The sequence below is a fragment of the Gopherus flavomarginatus genome, chromosome 3 (assembly GCF_025201925.1).
Source record: "Gopherus flavomarginatus isolate rGopFla2 chromosome 3, rGopFla2.mat.asm, whole genome shotgun sequence".
Taxonomy (NCBI): Eukaryota; Metazoa; Chordata; order Testudines; family Testudinidae; genus Gopherus; species Gopherus flavomarginatus.
The window spans coordinates 39,473,091-39,489,165 of NC_066619.1; the positions used below are offsets into that span (position 1 = coordinate 39,473,091).

Sequence of the window (16,075 nt, forward strand, 5' to 3'; positions counted from 1 at the left end):
TCCCAGCACATCAAGTATTGGAGACACATACTAAGACTGCACTGAAGAACTTACACTATACTGATCCGTAGCGATTTACACTGGGAGCCTTTAGGGTTCTTACATTACAAAAATGAGACACAGGTAAAACTGAGGCCCTTTCTCAAATGGTATGATAGTTCTAGCATACATGTGCAAGGCAGAAGGACTGTAGCACTGGATTAAGAAAAAAAAAAAAAGGAAAAATGCCACAAAGGAAAATTATAACTATCACTCTAAGGGTCTCTGGCCCAGCGTTGCCAGATCTAACAATTTCCTGATCAGTCTTGCGATATTTGTTGCTTCTCAAAGCCCCAGTTGCTGGAGTAAAGTGATTACTGAAGATTGCTGGAGATGAGTGGGATGAAAATCTTAACTTTCAATTAAATGAAGATAGCTTAGTCCTCATGACTGCATAGAAAAGCTTGAAAACATGAACCCCAACAGCTCAGAACAAGATGACTCTTGCATTTATTACAGTTTCATGGATTTTGAGGGGTTTAACACATTATTTTTGAACGCTTGGAGTTGACAATATTGATGGCTTCAAATGACAATGCTGGCTGGCCCCTTGAACCTCAGCCCTGGCTATAAGGAAAAAGAACCCTGTTTTCCTCTGTCCTGAGTCATTCGGAAGGGTCCACTACTAAACCACTAGCAGACTCCTTTCAATCCTCATAACCAAACAGAAACACAAAATCATACATCATACCTAAGAGTCTCATTGGACAGAGTTCAGGCTTCACGCAGAGATGAAGCAGGCTGTTTCCAAGGGTTGCCTGGCTCTTCAGTAGGCCTGACTCAATTCCCTCTTTAGAATGGAAGGAAAATGGAAGAGCGAAAGAGAGAGGATTCTGAGCAAATCATTTCCTTTTCATGTTACAGTACTTGTCCTGCCAAGTCCTGGTGGAAAACTTCCTATTTTACTGGAAGGCAAAGCAACTTCTCTGGCCAGAGTAGATTCCTGGTCTGACCTTACTTGCAGAGAATTAACCTCTTCCCTCCTGCTCTAAGCATTATCCCTGTATCCACTGCTGTAGCAGAAGTGCCCTCAGTAAACTACTTCCTTCTCTATGGAACTACTTGCTTTCAGAAGCAGTAGAATTTCCCTCTTCTAAGTTGTTCTGAGCTTCCAAATTTCTTTCAGATTATCAGGCAGTATTTCATAAAGATGCTCAGATACCATGGAGATGGATATGGTAAAAAGAATCAGACCAGAACTCATTTAAGGTCTTAGGCTTGAATAGCACACAGAAGAAAGAACTGGGACTGTTCTACAGCTTCTACAATTCAGTGTAGCCTATACCTGGCACTGTTTCAAATCCTGCTACACCGCATTCAGTTCTATCTTTGTTTAGTATTTGGTGTCTTCTGTCATAAAATTAAGGGAAAGAAATTACTGCAACAGTCCTGTTACATTTATATGGCATATTTCACCCAGAAGAATCCTAACCACGTAATGTATCAATGAACTACTGTAACTATTGAAGAATGGAGTAGCAATTTAAAAAAAACAATAAAATCTCCTGTAATATTTTAGGGAAGGAAGTAAATGTCAAAACTGAATCTTTAGGGGAAATCTAAACAATTACCCGCAATAGAATTTGTCCAGAATTTATGTAATGACAATTAAGATGCTGTATAGTGCCCAAGTGTTTAATAACTTGGGAACTAGCCATATGCTATGGGGCGCTGCCAGTATGATTTAAGATTTTCGGCTGCTGGGAGGTGGCCAGGACTTTTGCCTGGTGTCAGTGAATACAAACTGGCCCCACCTTCCCTCAAACTCCTCTCCCTTCAGCTTGGAACTAAAGCCAGGAGGGTGCATCAACAGCCAAGAGGTTCTCAGGCTGGGAAAGGATCAGTACACTGCAATACTACACAGAATGAAGCCAGGCAGAGATTCCCTGAGTGCTCAGAAAGTGGGGGAATGGGAAGCACGTAGCATTTCATTTTGAAGAGAAAGGCAGTGCCACACACAGGAGACATAGTTAATGACTGTCAGTTTGGAACCCTGGCTGGAAAATGAAAACTCTCTTTACCGTATTTGTCTTCTTCCATTGGACAAATTTGGATCTCTCTACCTCCCACTGGGTATGGAACACAAAAAGTACCCTGAGTCTGCTTCTTTAAGTACCAACATTTTCCATGATCACTACACAGCTCAGGAAGAACTGATTAGTATGTTATTTATTTCTACTTTTGATGGTGGGCTCTGAAGTAATGCACAAATCAGATGATCACTAAGGAGAGTGGTTTAAAAAACACAGGATTTAATGAACATTCCTCTCAAGACCAAAAAAACACCTTTTTACTAAATTTTGAAAATGTGAAGTACAAATATGATATACAATATGTAGCATCTGTATATACACATAACGTTACAAAAACGTTGCCCAAAGATACAAATAGTTTATTCATTCTGCTTTTGTCTTGTAATAAAGCTTATTTTCATTAAGTTACCAAGGTACCCTAGGCTTCGGGAGGAAAAGAACTAACAAGTGGTAATTAAATGAAAGTTTCATCTTTAAGAAGCCAATTTCAATTTGTTATATTCCCCTACACTTACTGGGTCTGGCTGGTCCCTTGAACTAAGATTAAGTGAAGCTTTTGGGAATCTCCCTGCCCCCAACTAATACAGCTTCATAACAACTTTAAGGGAGGCCAAATTTTGGATGTCACCATTTCTGGCAATTGTAAACTTAGTATTTTTATATTAACACTTCTGAATTACTAGGATTTCCTTGAGTCTCTCCATGCCCCTTTCACTGGACTGGTATATGGAATAGTATGCAATTTTTTACAAATGTAATTCTGAAATGTGCACTAATTCTGTTAGTGACATACAATACACAGGCTAAATAATTTTCATCCAGTTGCGTTACACTTTTTCCCTTGTTGTTTGAATCCTGCTCCTCCATTTGGTATGAACTTTTTCCTTGGAAGTACTGCATCCCAGCTATCCTTCCTCCACTTGATGGGAAGCCTTTTAGTTCAGCTCCTTAACTCAGTCCTCAGTGAATAGCGAGTGCTGCTCCTGTAGCACACTCAGCCCAGCACTGGGCTAAGAACTGACCCAACAAACCTCCCGCAAGACAGTACAAAGCAAAGACCCTACCCACACATTCAGTTGAAATGAAGACATTTTGAAGCAGTTTTTTACATTTCCATTTTATTCAAATTTTTCTTCTGACTTGAGGCTTGTTAAATCTAGAAGGCTACATTATAACTGAAGAGGGAAAAAACACACCCAGCACAGACAGGAGACTCTCAGCTTGCTGAGATTCCTCTAAATAATCTTGATAAGAAAGGGAGAGCCGGTCTTGCACACCCAGAACATGCAGGAGGTTCAACCTCGTAAGTCACAGCACACTGGCAGAGGCCCAGTGACTCAGCACTAGCTTTTCCTTTCTCCTCCTCATCCTGACTCTTTGGCTGTCACAGAAGCCAAGTCCCCATTCAGTGTTTGCCTGCTGCTATCCATGAATTTTCCCCTCCACTTGTGGGGGTTTCATGCAGCAGAGGATGCCCACTGATCTTATGATCATGTTAAAAGGACCAGTAAGATCCTATTCCATGTACTTTGCTTCTACTTTTAAATACCTGGGATGGAGTCAGATATTAAATTGATGGGGGCTATATAAATACCTAGATAGAGAACACCAGCCTTGCTTCCTTCTAACTGAGGAAGCTGGATTCCATAATGCACCCATGGAGAGGCATCTGTAAAATGGGGATAATACAAAGGAACTGGGATTTACACACCCTAGCTCCTCTCCACACTCATCTTGTCCCAATCTGCCCAATTTAGAGCCCCTGAAAATAGAAGGAATCGTCAGGCCTCACTATTTTAGTGACACAAGGAGAGAGATGGGTTGTACTAGCATCTGATGATCAGAAATTTTGCTTTTCTTAATAGTCAGCTCAACAACTAGGTACAATATACCAAATTGCTTTGCCTAAAGTTTGGGGGTGGGTGGGAAGAGAGTGAGAAGGCCAGGTGAAATAAAAGAATACTAGTTCAAAATATAGTAACAACACAGAGGAAACGTTAAGACAGTACAAGAAAGTAACTTGATAAGAAAATCTCATTTCTGAACACCTGAGCTCTAAGCAACTCTACAAAAAGAAGCTGATGACAAATACTTGTTCAATTCTGCAGATAAAGTCCTTTCTTCACAAACATGGTGCATGAATGTCAGTTTTATATCAACAGCTAATTGAGATTCATCCTTCATCATCACTGCTGCTCCATCCATCTTCAAATGCTGGATGTAAGTGTTGCTGAGGTAGGAGATAAAAGATTTTTTTTCAATAGTTTGCTTTTTAAAAACAGTGAAATAATTGAAATTTAATTATGATTTAATTAATAAACATTTAATTATGAAGAACTAAATTAAGGTCACTACTCAAGTCATTTCTTATATTACTATTTAATATATACTATTCATTTTCTCTTACTTTTACTGCATTTTTGAAGCAGATGGCTGTCCATCCTATAAATTAATATATTAGAAGAGTAAATTATGAAAGAAAGTAGTATCCTGCATATGACTGATGTAGTCACATGGTTTCTGGCACATGGATTGAAATGTACAATTTCTTACCCAGTAATTTCCTTTCTGCTAACAGCATCTCCCACAATTCTGTTACATATGGGCTATTCCCTTCCTGCCTGCAATTTGCAGAGGCAGCTCAAAGCTGCAGCAGAGCCTGTGCTAGCCACACACCTTCTGCTGCTTGCTGCCAGATGATTCATTCCACAGCTGTGAAAAACCTCCTAGAAAAATTAACAAAAAACATCAGTGCCAACTAATGAATTATGTACAGTAGGCCACTGCCTACATGGTGACTATCCAAATAAAATGCTGACTCTTGGTTGTGAAGCCATCCAGCAGGAGAGAATTGTGGATGATCCTGTTAGCACACAGAAAATTACTGGCTAAGAAATTTTCCATTCTGCAGCCCAGCATCTCCCACAATTTGGATATGTATGAGAAGTAGCACACAGTGAATTGGAACAGGGAGGGACAGAGAAGTGAATATAAGAAAACAGGATATACCCCACTTTTTGAATTGTTCAAATGGCCAAGTTATGTCTGGACCACTACCCGCAGCACCTTCTTGCCAAAGAGGCCTCTATGGATACAGAAACTACATCCTATAGTGTCTGATAGAGGCATTAGCCAATGATCACATGGCTGCTCCACAGATCTCTGCCATGGAAGTGCCTCTCTTTTGGCCCATGAGGTTGCCATGGATCTTGTAGAATGCACTTTGATTTTCCAGAACCAGCATGCTGAATGACTTGTATGCCTCAGCAATGCATAGTCTGAGCCACCTGGTATGGGATAGCTTAGATACTAAGCCTTGGCACCTCGGGATGAAAGGAAATGAAGATGGCCTGATCTCCTCAAGGATTCTGTATGCTTGATATAAATATTCAGTGCTCTTCTGACACCTAGGGTGTGCCACTGCTTCTTGGTCAGGCTGTGGCCATGGGCAGAATGAACAGAGGCTCAAAGGGTGGTTGAGTGGTTAGTGCTTTCAACGCCAGTGGTAGTTCCCACTTAGGGAAGATCAGTCTGACCACTGGTTTTTCTCTGATAAATCTGCATACCTGAGGGTTTTGCCAAGGAGCCCAAGGATCCTGCAAATAGTACACTGCTTACGGCTGGCAGCTGGTAGGCTACAGTGCTGGGCAAAAGACCTTTATCCACACATTCCCAAAGGAAGTCCAGAGTGGCCAGAATCCCTTGGATCTCCGCGGTGCTCCTGCATCATGAACTGAATTTGTCCATATGTAGGAGCAGGTTATAGGGTGGAAACTCTCCTGGATGAGTAGAGTCCTGATCACTTTAGAAGACTGGCAGAGCAGATAATGCTTCCCTCTTTCAATAGCTAAGCTGCCTGTTGAAGACTATCTGGGTCTGGGTGGACAAATGGGTCTTGGAAAGAAGACGTCTGGTCTTGTCAAAAGCTGCAGCAGTGGTTCCAGCTTTAATTCTCCTAGATTAGAGTAGTAGGGTCTCCTTGGTTGGTATGGAATTAGCACTGTCTCCCTTCCTTCTTCTTGCCTTATAGTTTGGATCACCTCCCCTAGAAGATGAAAGGGTGGGAATGTGTGTAGCAGGCCTTGTGGCTGTCTATGCAATGCAGTATCTGTCCCCATGGGGTCTGTTGCTAGGTGAAGAACTTTGGCCATTTTGTATTCTTGAAATTGACAAACAGGACAACTGAAGGGAGACCAAAGGTCTGCAAAGATCAGAGTGAAGACTTCCTGGTGCAGGCATCACATTGAATAGTTGACTTTGCATCTGCAGAGCCACTCTTCCTTTAGGTTCAGCTCTCCCTTATATATGTATCACCTTTAGGGAAGGGAGAATCTTCTTTACCCATTTCATTGTTTCCATCACTTCTGCATATAGAGCTACACTCCTCGTTCCCCTTTGGTTGTTTATGTATGCAGTTGTGGCTGTGTAGTTGAACCAAGACATGGCTGCCCTCCTGATGCACTATGCTGTTCTGGGTCCTAGAAGCATTCCCCCTCTCTTCAGCCTGGCATCTGTTGTGAAAACCTACAGGTCTGGAAGGTATATAGGAAGATCCCTGTGGATGTTCTCTGAGACTATCCATTATCTTAAGGGATTCCAGCACCTGGTTTGGAACCGGAAAGTGGCCCTGCATTCGCTCCAAGGAATGGTCCCATACTCTCAGAAGAAAGGCCTGGAGACACCAGATGTGTGACCTAGTCCTTGGGGAGACCCATGTGTACAAGAGCAGAAGGCCCAGTGGATAGAGACGCTGAGCTATGGTTGGCCTCATGCATTTGTTCAGCATGGATATGAGATCTTGGATCATCTGGAACCTGTCTAGATGGGTAGATCTTTGTCACTGAAGTGCATCTCCACTGCTAGGTGAATTACGTTTGTCTAACGAATCAGGGAGCTTTTCCTGGTGTTATTGCAAAGTCTGGTTGTAGCAGGGTGCTGGTGCAAAAGCACCTAATTACCTCTGTTCAGCCAGCTCCAATCAAGGGAAATACATTGGGGCTGCTGAAACAGACCTGATGCCTGGCCTGGGGATTGGCTCCACCTGTGGGCCTGACAAGCCAGCAGTTATAAAGGCTGGGAGCCAGAAGAAAAGCGAGGCAGGGAAAGGTCAGACTCCTAGCTGGGGGCTGACTGCAGGAAAAGAGGGAACTAACCCTGTAAGCCTTGTATATAGCTCAACGCTGGTGGTGGGAGAAATGTGTATGTGTAAATAAAGCCAGAGGTGCTGCATACCTGAAAGCCTCTCTGCACTTTATTGGGATAGCCAGCAGGCTCTGGAAGAGGCGCGTGACAGAGAACCTGTCACACTGGTGCTTGGAGATAATCCAGAGTCTAGGTTGTGGCACTGCATGCTGTGGTTTGTGAGCTGTGCCTTGTTGTACAACCAGCCACTTAGGACTCTGGGTGCAGAGGGTGAATCTCAAAGAAGGATTTAGTTATGCTGAGGATTTTGTTGGTTTGGAGGAATACTGATCTAGGTTTCCTTGGAAGCTTCTGCTGCAGATTTTTTCCCCATGCCACTGTACAAGTATTGTAATGCAATCACTATCATGAAAGTGCAATTTACGTTTTATATGAATGCACTCAAAAACAAAACAATGTAAAAGTTTAGAGCCTACAAGTCAAAGCATGAAGGGGCATATGAATGTTTAGCATATATGGCACGTAAATATTTTGCAACAGCCACTACAACAGTGCCATGCGAACGCTTGTTCTCATTTTCAGGTGATGTAAATAAGAGGCAGGCAGCATTATCTCCCATAAATGTAAACAAACTTGTTTGTCTTAGCAACTGGCTCAACATATAGGACTACGTGGATTTGTATGAGGTGAATTGAAAAAATACTATTTCTTTTATGTTTTTAGTGCAAATATCTGTAATAAAAAATATAAAGTGAGCATTGTACACTTTGTATCTGTGTTGTAATTGAAATTACTATATTTGAAAATGTAGAAAAAGATCCAAAAATACACATAATAAATTTAAATTAGTATTCTATTATTGTTTAACAGTACGATTAAAACTGCGATGAATCATGACTATATTTTTAATCTAGTTAATTTGTTTTGCGTTAGTTGCATGCATTAACTATAATTTATTGACAGCCCTAATATAAATATAAAAACGCATTTTAGTTTAAGACTTGGTTTAATCAGGTGTGCTCATTTCGCTTGTGATACCTTGAAAGAAGGCATCAATGGGAAAACATGCATCATCATAATGCTCAAAAAGAAAGATCTGCTAATAAAAAGTTTCTTCCACGCCACTGACAGACATCTGGTCTTGGAAAAGTTCTGCAGGGGTTTTTTCTGGTTTGTGCGCGTATGCAGACAACAGGGCTGTCCCTAGCCATTTGGGTGCCCTACGCAGGAGGGCTGTGTGGGGCCACAGGCCTCCCCCTCCAAGGGTCTAGAAGGCAGGAGCTGGCTGTGGGGATTAGCAGGGGGCTAGGAGCAGCCTGCTCTGCTTCCCTCATCCCTGCCCCCGACCTGTCACTCGGGGGAAGGGATCCCCCACTCACCAGCAGCGGCACAAAGCAGAGCAGCCCAGCCCCAGCCCAGTCTGCTCTACCCCACCAGCTCCCACCCGTGGCGCTCCGCTTCCAGCCACCGGTGAGAGCCGGGGGCGGGCCTTTCCCCAACCCGAGGGACATAGCTGAGGCTGGGGCAAGGGAAGCGGAGCGGGCTGGCGCCACGTCTCTCCACTTACCACCACCAGTGAGTGCAGGAGGCAATCCTTTCTCTGCACTCATTGGGCGACAGGAAGTGGAGCGCTGAAGCTGGGAGCTGGTGGAGTAGAGTAGGCTGGGGTTGGGTTGCCCCGCTTTCCGCTGCTGCTGGCGAGTGGGGGGGGGTCGCTGGGGGAAGAGGTGGAATGAGGGCAGGCCAGAGGCAGAGCAGAGGGGAAAGGTAAGAGGCAGGGCGGAAGGAGTTGTCCGGGGCCCCGCACCCCTCTAGGGATGGCTGAGGGATAGGGCTGGTGCCCCAAATTTCATGGTGCCCTAGGCAGCTGTGTATGCCTAAGGATGGCCCTGGCAGGCAATGCCTTTTTCTTTTCTTCCCCATCTGCTTACAGGGGAAGTAGTACACTATTCATCCTGATCTGGGGACTGTACAATAGAGGGGTACTTTATACATCTCTCAGTTGTGAAAATAGTTGTTAGAGGTCCCAGAAGCTTGAAAGATTGTCTGCCTGCTCCTCCTAGTTAGTAAGTACTATATGAGCAACCCAATACTTAGATATACTCAGGAAATCACTATCACTTTGAACATGGGAAGGGATTTCTCATGTACCCCTGTGTAATCCTACAAAAGTGCCTCTGTTCTGGTCACAGACTGCCTGAAGTGCTCAAGACTTTAATGTGGAACCACCCTGTGGAGCTGGGAAGGAGCACTGAGAGACCCTTCCCCACCTTTCAGAGTCTGAGCCCCTTTTCATGGCACAGCACAGGTTATGGCTGATGCTCAGAGGGCACAATTCCCATTCTGCTGCGGCCTCAGATCTCAGCCACTTTCCTGGCAGAGTGAGAATCCATGGGCTGAAAGCCAGACAGACCATGCAGCCAATTCACATGAGGCTGCAGCCCGAGGCAGGGCTGCACAGGAGGGAGATGCTTCTCTGCCTGCCTAGACATGCTGCAAGGTGGGAGAGGGATAATGAGTATGCTACAGTGCACGGGGAGAGACTTTGTGCAAGAAAAAAGCCCCAGCAAACACTCTTTCAGGAGGAGAAGGCAAAAGTAGGGTTGCCACCTGCCCAGATTTTACTGTCTGGTTTTTGGCTTCTTGTCCAGGAGCCAACTAGGGTTGCCAGGTGCCTTGTAGTAGACCAGAAAGTCCAGTCAAAAAAGGGACCTGGCAGGGTCTAGTCAGAGGTACTGACCGGACACCAAATGTCCAGTTACCGCAGGGCAGGGGGAGGTGCCAGGTCATTAACCCACACTAGACCCTGCTTACCAGGGCTTCCTCCTACTTGAAAGAAGGCTCCTTGTCAGGCTGCAGCAGCTCCTGCCCCAGCCACAGGGCAGAGGGAGCCCAGCTGGGGGGGGGGGGGAGGGGGAAGAGAAAGGGGGGGCATGTGAGCTGATTTTCAGTGGCTCTCATGCTGCCCGGATCCCGGCCACTGGTCTGAGGGGCTCTGCATTTTAATTTAATTTTAAATGAAGCTTCTTAAACATTTAAACAACCGTATTTACCTTACATACAACAATAGTTTAGTCATATACTAAAGACTTACAGAAAGAGACCTTCTAAAAATGTTAAAATGTATAACTGGCATGCAAAACCTTAAATTAGAGTGAATAAATGAAAGCTTGGCACACCACTTCTGAAAGGTTGCTGACCCCTGATCTAGAGAGCAATGGAGGAGGGAGAGGAGCAAGTGATTGCAGGGGGCCTTGGGGAAAGAGGCGGAGAAAGGGGCAGGGCTTTGGGGTGCCGATTACCAGCAATTAGAAAGGTGGCGACCCTTGGCAAAGAAGAAGTGGTTTAGCCCCTGATTTTCACGCCACCCACAACAGTAGTACTTGCTCCCTTGTGCAGGACACTCTTGCTTTTGCCTTTCTGGGACAAGTCGCAAAATCCAGAGAGTATGGTGAGAATCTGGATTCACGATGTGAGGAAGCAGAGCTGTGTAGGAGCCCTCCTCCTCTCACCAAGAGATTCTAGGACCCATTTTAGGACTTGTGGGGTGACCCATAGCCTTTGCTGCTCCAGTATTTACCCCCCTGGATTGAGTCCTCCTCAACCTCACAGCCTCCCCCGGTCTGCTCTGTCTCCCCTGGTTGGGTTTCGCAGTGGAGTTGCAGCTACCTGGGGAGGACGGGGGGGGGGGGGGGGGGGAGGGCATGCCTGTCTGACTCAGAGCACCCCTGCCCAAGCAGAGAGAGTTGGCTGGCTGGGCACATTTTACCTTCTGCCAAGCCTGAGAAACTTAATGCATATATAGAGCACCTTTTGGATTTTGCCTGGTGTTTGTACAGCTGCTCTGCCATACCTGAAAGAGGGCAGAGGAGCTTGGCAGGGAGGCACTACTAAGGTTGCCAACAACGTTCCCTCTAACTTTTCCCATCCGTGTGCAGAATTAATTTTGCTATATGCACCAATATGGAGGTGATGTGTGGTGGGGGTGGAGCCACGGGGTTTGGAATGTGGGAGGGGGCTCAGGTGGAGCCGAGGGTTGGGGTGCAGGAGGATGAGGGCTACAGCCTGTGGTGTGGGCTCTGGGGATGAGAAGCTTGGGGTGTAGGCTGCCCCGGTGCTGTGGCGGGGAGAGAGGACACCCCGCCATCCTCTCTCACTGCAGCACCTCCGGGGCCAGGGGAGAGGCGCCTCTCCGTTGCACCAGCTCTGTGGCCAGGAGGGAGAAGCGTTGCTCCCGCCCCACGGGTGCGCCCCTGCAGCCGGGAGGGAGAGGCGTCGCTCCTTGCCACACTGTGGTCCCAGAGCTGTAGGAGTTAAGCGCTTTCCCTTGGTGGTCTCCTGCACAGCCAAACAGGTGCTCACCTTAGAGGGAATTTAGGTTGTCAACTTACCACAACTGCCTTGGAGTCTACAGGAATTAAAGACTAATCTCTAACTAAAGATAATGTCATGTGATGAAACCTCCAGGAATACGTCTAGCAACCCTAGGCACTGCTGGGGAGGCTCCGAGTGGCTGTGAACATCACGTTGCTCACATCCCAGACCAGAAAGAGGCAATGAAGCTTGAAAACAAATAAAAATGCTTTAACTGTCCAAAAAAACAGGTACATATAACAAGAAGAAGAGGAGAGGAATGATGAAAACCACCACCTGACTGCTGTAGCAGCGGCAGAAGATCTGGCAGCAAACAGGAGATGGGGTATGGCTTGCACAGGCAGTGCTGCACCTTTTAACTGTCACAGGAAACTGTAGACAGGAGAAGAGTAGCCAATGTGTATCAGAATCATAGTCGATGCTGGGCTGCTGAAACTTTACAAATATCTGAAATTACTTGCCATATATTACGGACAGTAGCCAACTTTAGTTTTGTGTTGGTGGTCTTAAAAATCTAGAACAGATTTCAAAACTCAGTGGCAGTTAAAAGGTCACACGTGTCTCAATGATGAGGAGTAAGGCTATGTTTTAGTCGTGTATTTTTAGTAAAAGTCTCGGACAGGTCATGGACAGTAAACAAAAATTAACGGCCCGTGACCTGTCCATGACTTGTACTATATACCCCTGAAACTTGGGCTGGAGGTGCTCTGGGGGGGCAGTCCGGGGCACCATGGGTGCTGTGGGGGGTGACCTGGGACCCCGGCTAGTGCTGGGGGGAGGCAGGCCACGGCACGCGGCCCTGGCTGGTGCTGGGGGAGGCGGGTGGCACATGGCTGGGGACCCCTGCTGGGACTGGCAGGCTCCCTAACGGGCTCCGCACAGCTCCCCGGAAGTGGCCGGCATGTCCCTGCAACTCCGACTCTGCAGCTCCCATTGGCTGGGAACCACAGCCCTGAGCCCCTCCCACAAATCGAACTACCCCAGCAGTGGCTGGTGCAACTGGCCCAGGGGCTGTCTCATCTGCTAGGGCAACCCCAGAGCTAACTGCACCGACCATTGCAGAAATCAGAGGTCACAGAAAGTCACGGAATCTGTGACTTACGTGACAGACATGAAGCCTTAATGATGACAGCAAGCCTTAGAGACCAATAAGTGAGGGAAGCAATGTATATGCCTTTGGAAGATATTGGTGCTTAGGTTTTCCCTTTGGAAGCTGAAATTAGAGGTATTGCTACCGAGAAACACACACTACTCTAGTTATCACAGAATAGTTACAAAATAAAGAAAATAAAGACTTTTTAAAAATAACATTACAAATATGCAGTACCAACTATAAATCATGAAACAGCTAAGAGATCTCCAGTTTAAAAAAATGATGATGATGAAACTGGACCCCATTTCATAAATAGATCCTGTAAGACAGAGGTCTACATCTAAATTCACTTTACAATAATGCATAAGAAATAAGATTGTTTAAAAAAAATAAAGATTTCCAGACTTTGTTTAATAGGCTTCAATGATTCATTAAAAATATGTAGATGTATCAAAAGTGTCCTGGGAACTTGGATAGTAAATACATACCTGCCCCAACTTCCTTTTGTCTCTAACAGACTCTTGAGTAAGTTTGCTTAGGATTTTCTTGATGTACTTCCAGATCCAAGTGTAACTGGATGTGAAAAACTGCTGCCCTTAATCTTACTGTTCGTTTACTACTCTAACTTTATATTTTTAATTTTTTTTTTACTGTATTTCCAAAGGACCTTAAAACTATGGCAAGTAAAATGTGGTATGGAAATTGGAAAGACTAAGAAGTCAGTCAAAAAGCCAAACATAAAAACAAGAAGCACTTTAAATACAGGAGAAGCAAGAAGTCTAGTACAGAACTGTAAAAGCAGCAAAGAATCCTGTGGCACCTTATAGACTAACAGATGTTTTGGAGCATGAGCTTTCGTGGGTGAATACCCACTTCGTTGGATGCATGTCGACGGATGCATCTGACGAAGTGGGTATTCACCCACAAAAGCTCATGCTCCAAAACGTCTGTTAGTCTATAAGGTGCCACAGGATTCTTCGCTGCTTTTACAGATCCAGACTAACACGGCCACCCCTCTGATAGTAGAGAACTGGCTACTCTGCACTAGAGGAAAAGCACATTGTAGAGAAAAGACAGCTAGATCATTTCTGTGTATCAGTCTTCACTGCAAAGGGCAATAGGGAAATATTTTCTTTATATCTAACTTTCCCTTTGCTGTTTTAAAAAAAAAAGTACAATTGACATTCATAGAATATTCTATACCTTTGCAGCATCTTCATCAGGCATTGGCTCTCGTAGAGCTGGCACCCACGCAAGTATATTGCAATCTTTGCTACCGCTATATAGTTCCTGTGAGAAAGAAAGCAAAAATAATATCTGTCATGGTATAATTCCCCACTCTGAACCTTAGCATCCAAAAGATGGGGTACCAGCATGAATTCCTCTAAGCTTAATTACCAGCTTAGAACCTGTAGTGCTGCCACCAACCAGGAATTCCAGTGCCTGGTACACTCTGGTTCCCCCAAGACCTTGCCCGGGGAACCCCAAGACCCAGACCTTCTGGATCTTACCACAAGGAAAGTAAACCCTTTCCCCCACCATTGCCTCTCCCAGGCTTCCCCTCCCTGGGTTACCCTGGAAGATCACTGTGATTCAAACTCCTTGAATCTTAAACAGAGAGGAAAATCCACTTTCCCCCCTCCTTCTCTCTCCCCCTCCCAGACTCTCCCTGAGAGAGACAGTAATCCTAACACAGAGAGAAATTAGCCTCTCTCTCCCCCTTCCCTCTTTTCTCCCCACCAATTCCCTGGTGAATCCAGACCCCGTCCCCTGGGGTCTCACCAGAATAAAAAAATCAATCAGGTTCTTAAACAAGAAAAGCTTTTAATTAGAGAGAGAAAAACAGTAAAAATTATCTTTGTAAATTTAAGATGGAATATGTTATAGGGTCTTTCAGCTATAGACACTGGGAATACCCTCCCAGCCTAAGTATACAAGTACAAATTGAAATCCTTTCAGCAAAATACAAATTTGAACTCCTTCCAGCCAAGTACACATTTGCAAATAAAGAAAACAACCATAAGCCTAACTCGCTTTATCTACCTAGTACTCACTATTCTGAACTTATAAGAGCCTGTATCGAAGAGATTGGAGAGAAACCTGGTTGCACGTCTGGTCCCTCTGAGCCTCTAGAGTGAACAACAGCACACACAAAAACTTCCCTCCTTCAAGATTTTAAAGTATCCTGTCCCCCGACTGGTCCTCTGGTCAGGCGACAGCCTGGCTCACTGATCTTGTTAACCCGTTACAGGCAAAAGAGATCTGAAGTACTTCTGTTCCATTACCTCTTAACTATCCGTTTATGATAATGTCACTCAATGTTTGCTGAATATCGAACAAGAAATGCTTAGGAGAAATATTACATTTAAGTGATGTTTAATGTTTAGAAATAAAGAAACATTCTTAGATTCCAATCTGTAATGTAATCTAGATCACTGCAGATTTTAAAACGTAAAAGACAATAGGACACAACTGCTGCTAATTTCCTTAGGAAGAATTTACCAAAATAGCATTGCTACCATTTAAATTGACTTTACTGTTAAATTTAACTCATTTCTCATCTCCCTACCAACTGTATTCCAAATTTCTTCAGAGCAAAACTTCTTCCTTTGACACCATAGATCAATAATGTAGGTTTTGTCTACATGGAGCATTTAAACCAAATTAAGTCGAGTTAATTCTGTCTGAAAATGCTTGTATACACCTGACACAATCCACTGTAGTATACTAACTTTTCATTTACAATAAACTCTGGAGTCCTTCAAAGTGAACTAATTTTGCTGTGAATTGAGTTAGTACAGTGTATTGTTCATGTGCACACAGTGCTGCAGCAAACTACTTGGCAGGTCTCAAACAGTTATCCCACACTGCTTTCCAAGCAACCATTACTGACTTGTCTGTTTAACTGTGTGCCCTCCCCTGCTCTGGCATCAAGTTTGCTGATGTTCTATCCTTGTTTAAAAGCTGGCATGGGATCAGATATTGCCCATTTGCTCTTGGATTCTAGTATATCAGAACTACTGCAATATTATTCTGGAAGCCCTATAACAGAGGTCGGCAACCTTTCAGAAGTAGTGTGCTGAGTCTTCGTTTATTCACTCTAATTTAAGGTTTCGTGTGCCAGTAATACATTTTAATGTTTTTAGAAAGTCTCTTTCTATAAGTCTATAATATATAACCAAACTATTGTTTAAGAAGCTTCACTTAAAATTAAATTAAAATGCAGAGGCCCCCAGACCAGTAGCCAGGACCCGGGCAGCATGAGTGCCACTGAAAATCAGCTTGTGTGCCGCCTTCAGCACGCATGCCATAGGTTGCCTAGCCCTGCCCTATAACATGTCTCAAGCAGCATCTTGGAGCAGGGCCACCCAGAAGATTCAGAGGGCCTGGGGCA

General features: G+C 44.6%; 1 protein-coding gene and 1 long non-coding RNA gene across 9 annotated transcripts in view; one reads left to right on the plus strand and one right to left on the minus strand.

Moving 5' to 3' along the window:
• The window catches only part of LOC127048069 (uncharacterized), a 30,691-nt gene that overhangs the window by 10,257 nt on the left and 4,359 nt on the right, over positions 1–16,075 (plus strand). For 2 of the 3 annotated variants that reach the window (XR_007773548.1, XR_007773547.1), the window contains exons 3-4: positions 4,181–4,307; positions 6,447–8,111. This is a non-coding gene — a long non-coding RNA (uncharacterized LOC127048069). Of the gene's footprint in view, positions 1–4,180; positions 4,308–6,446; positions 8,112–16,075 lie in introns of those variants that run through there. The other variant, XR_007773549.1, reaches the window with a different exon arrangement.
• ERCC8 (ERCC excision repair 8, CSA ubiquitin ligase complex subunit) overlaps positions 4,074–16,075 on the minus strand; it is a 57,110-nt gene continuing 45,108 nt past the window's right edge. The window contains exons 11-13 of one of the 6 annotated variants that reach the window (XM_050947052.1): positions 13,885–13,971; positions 11,862–11,960; positions 4,074–4,302 (exon numbers count right to left, since the gene is read on the minus strand). In XM_050947052.1, the coding sequence (XP_050803009.1) occupies positions 4,246–4,302; positions 11,862–11,960; positions 13,885–13,971 (243 nt within the window). In that variant the 3' untranslated portion in view covers positions 4,074–4,245. Of the gene's footprint in view, positions 4,303–11,296; positions 12,024–13,884; positions 13,972–16,075 lie in introns of those variants that run through there. The other 5 variants (XM_050947049.1, XM_050947050.1, XM_050947046.1 and 2 more) reach the window with 5 other exon arrangements.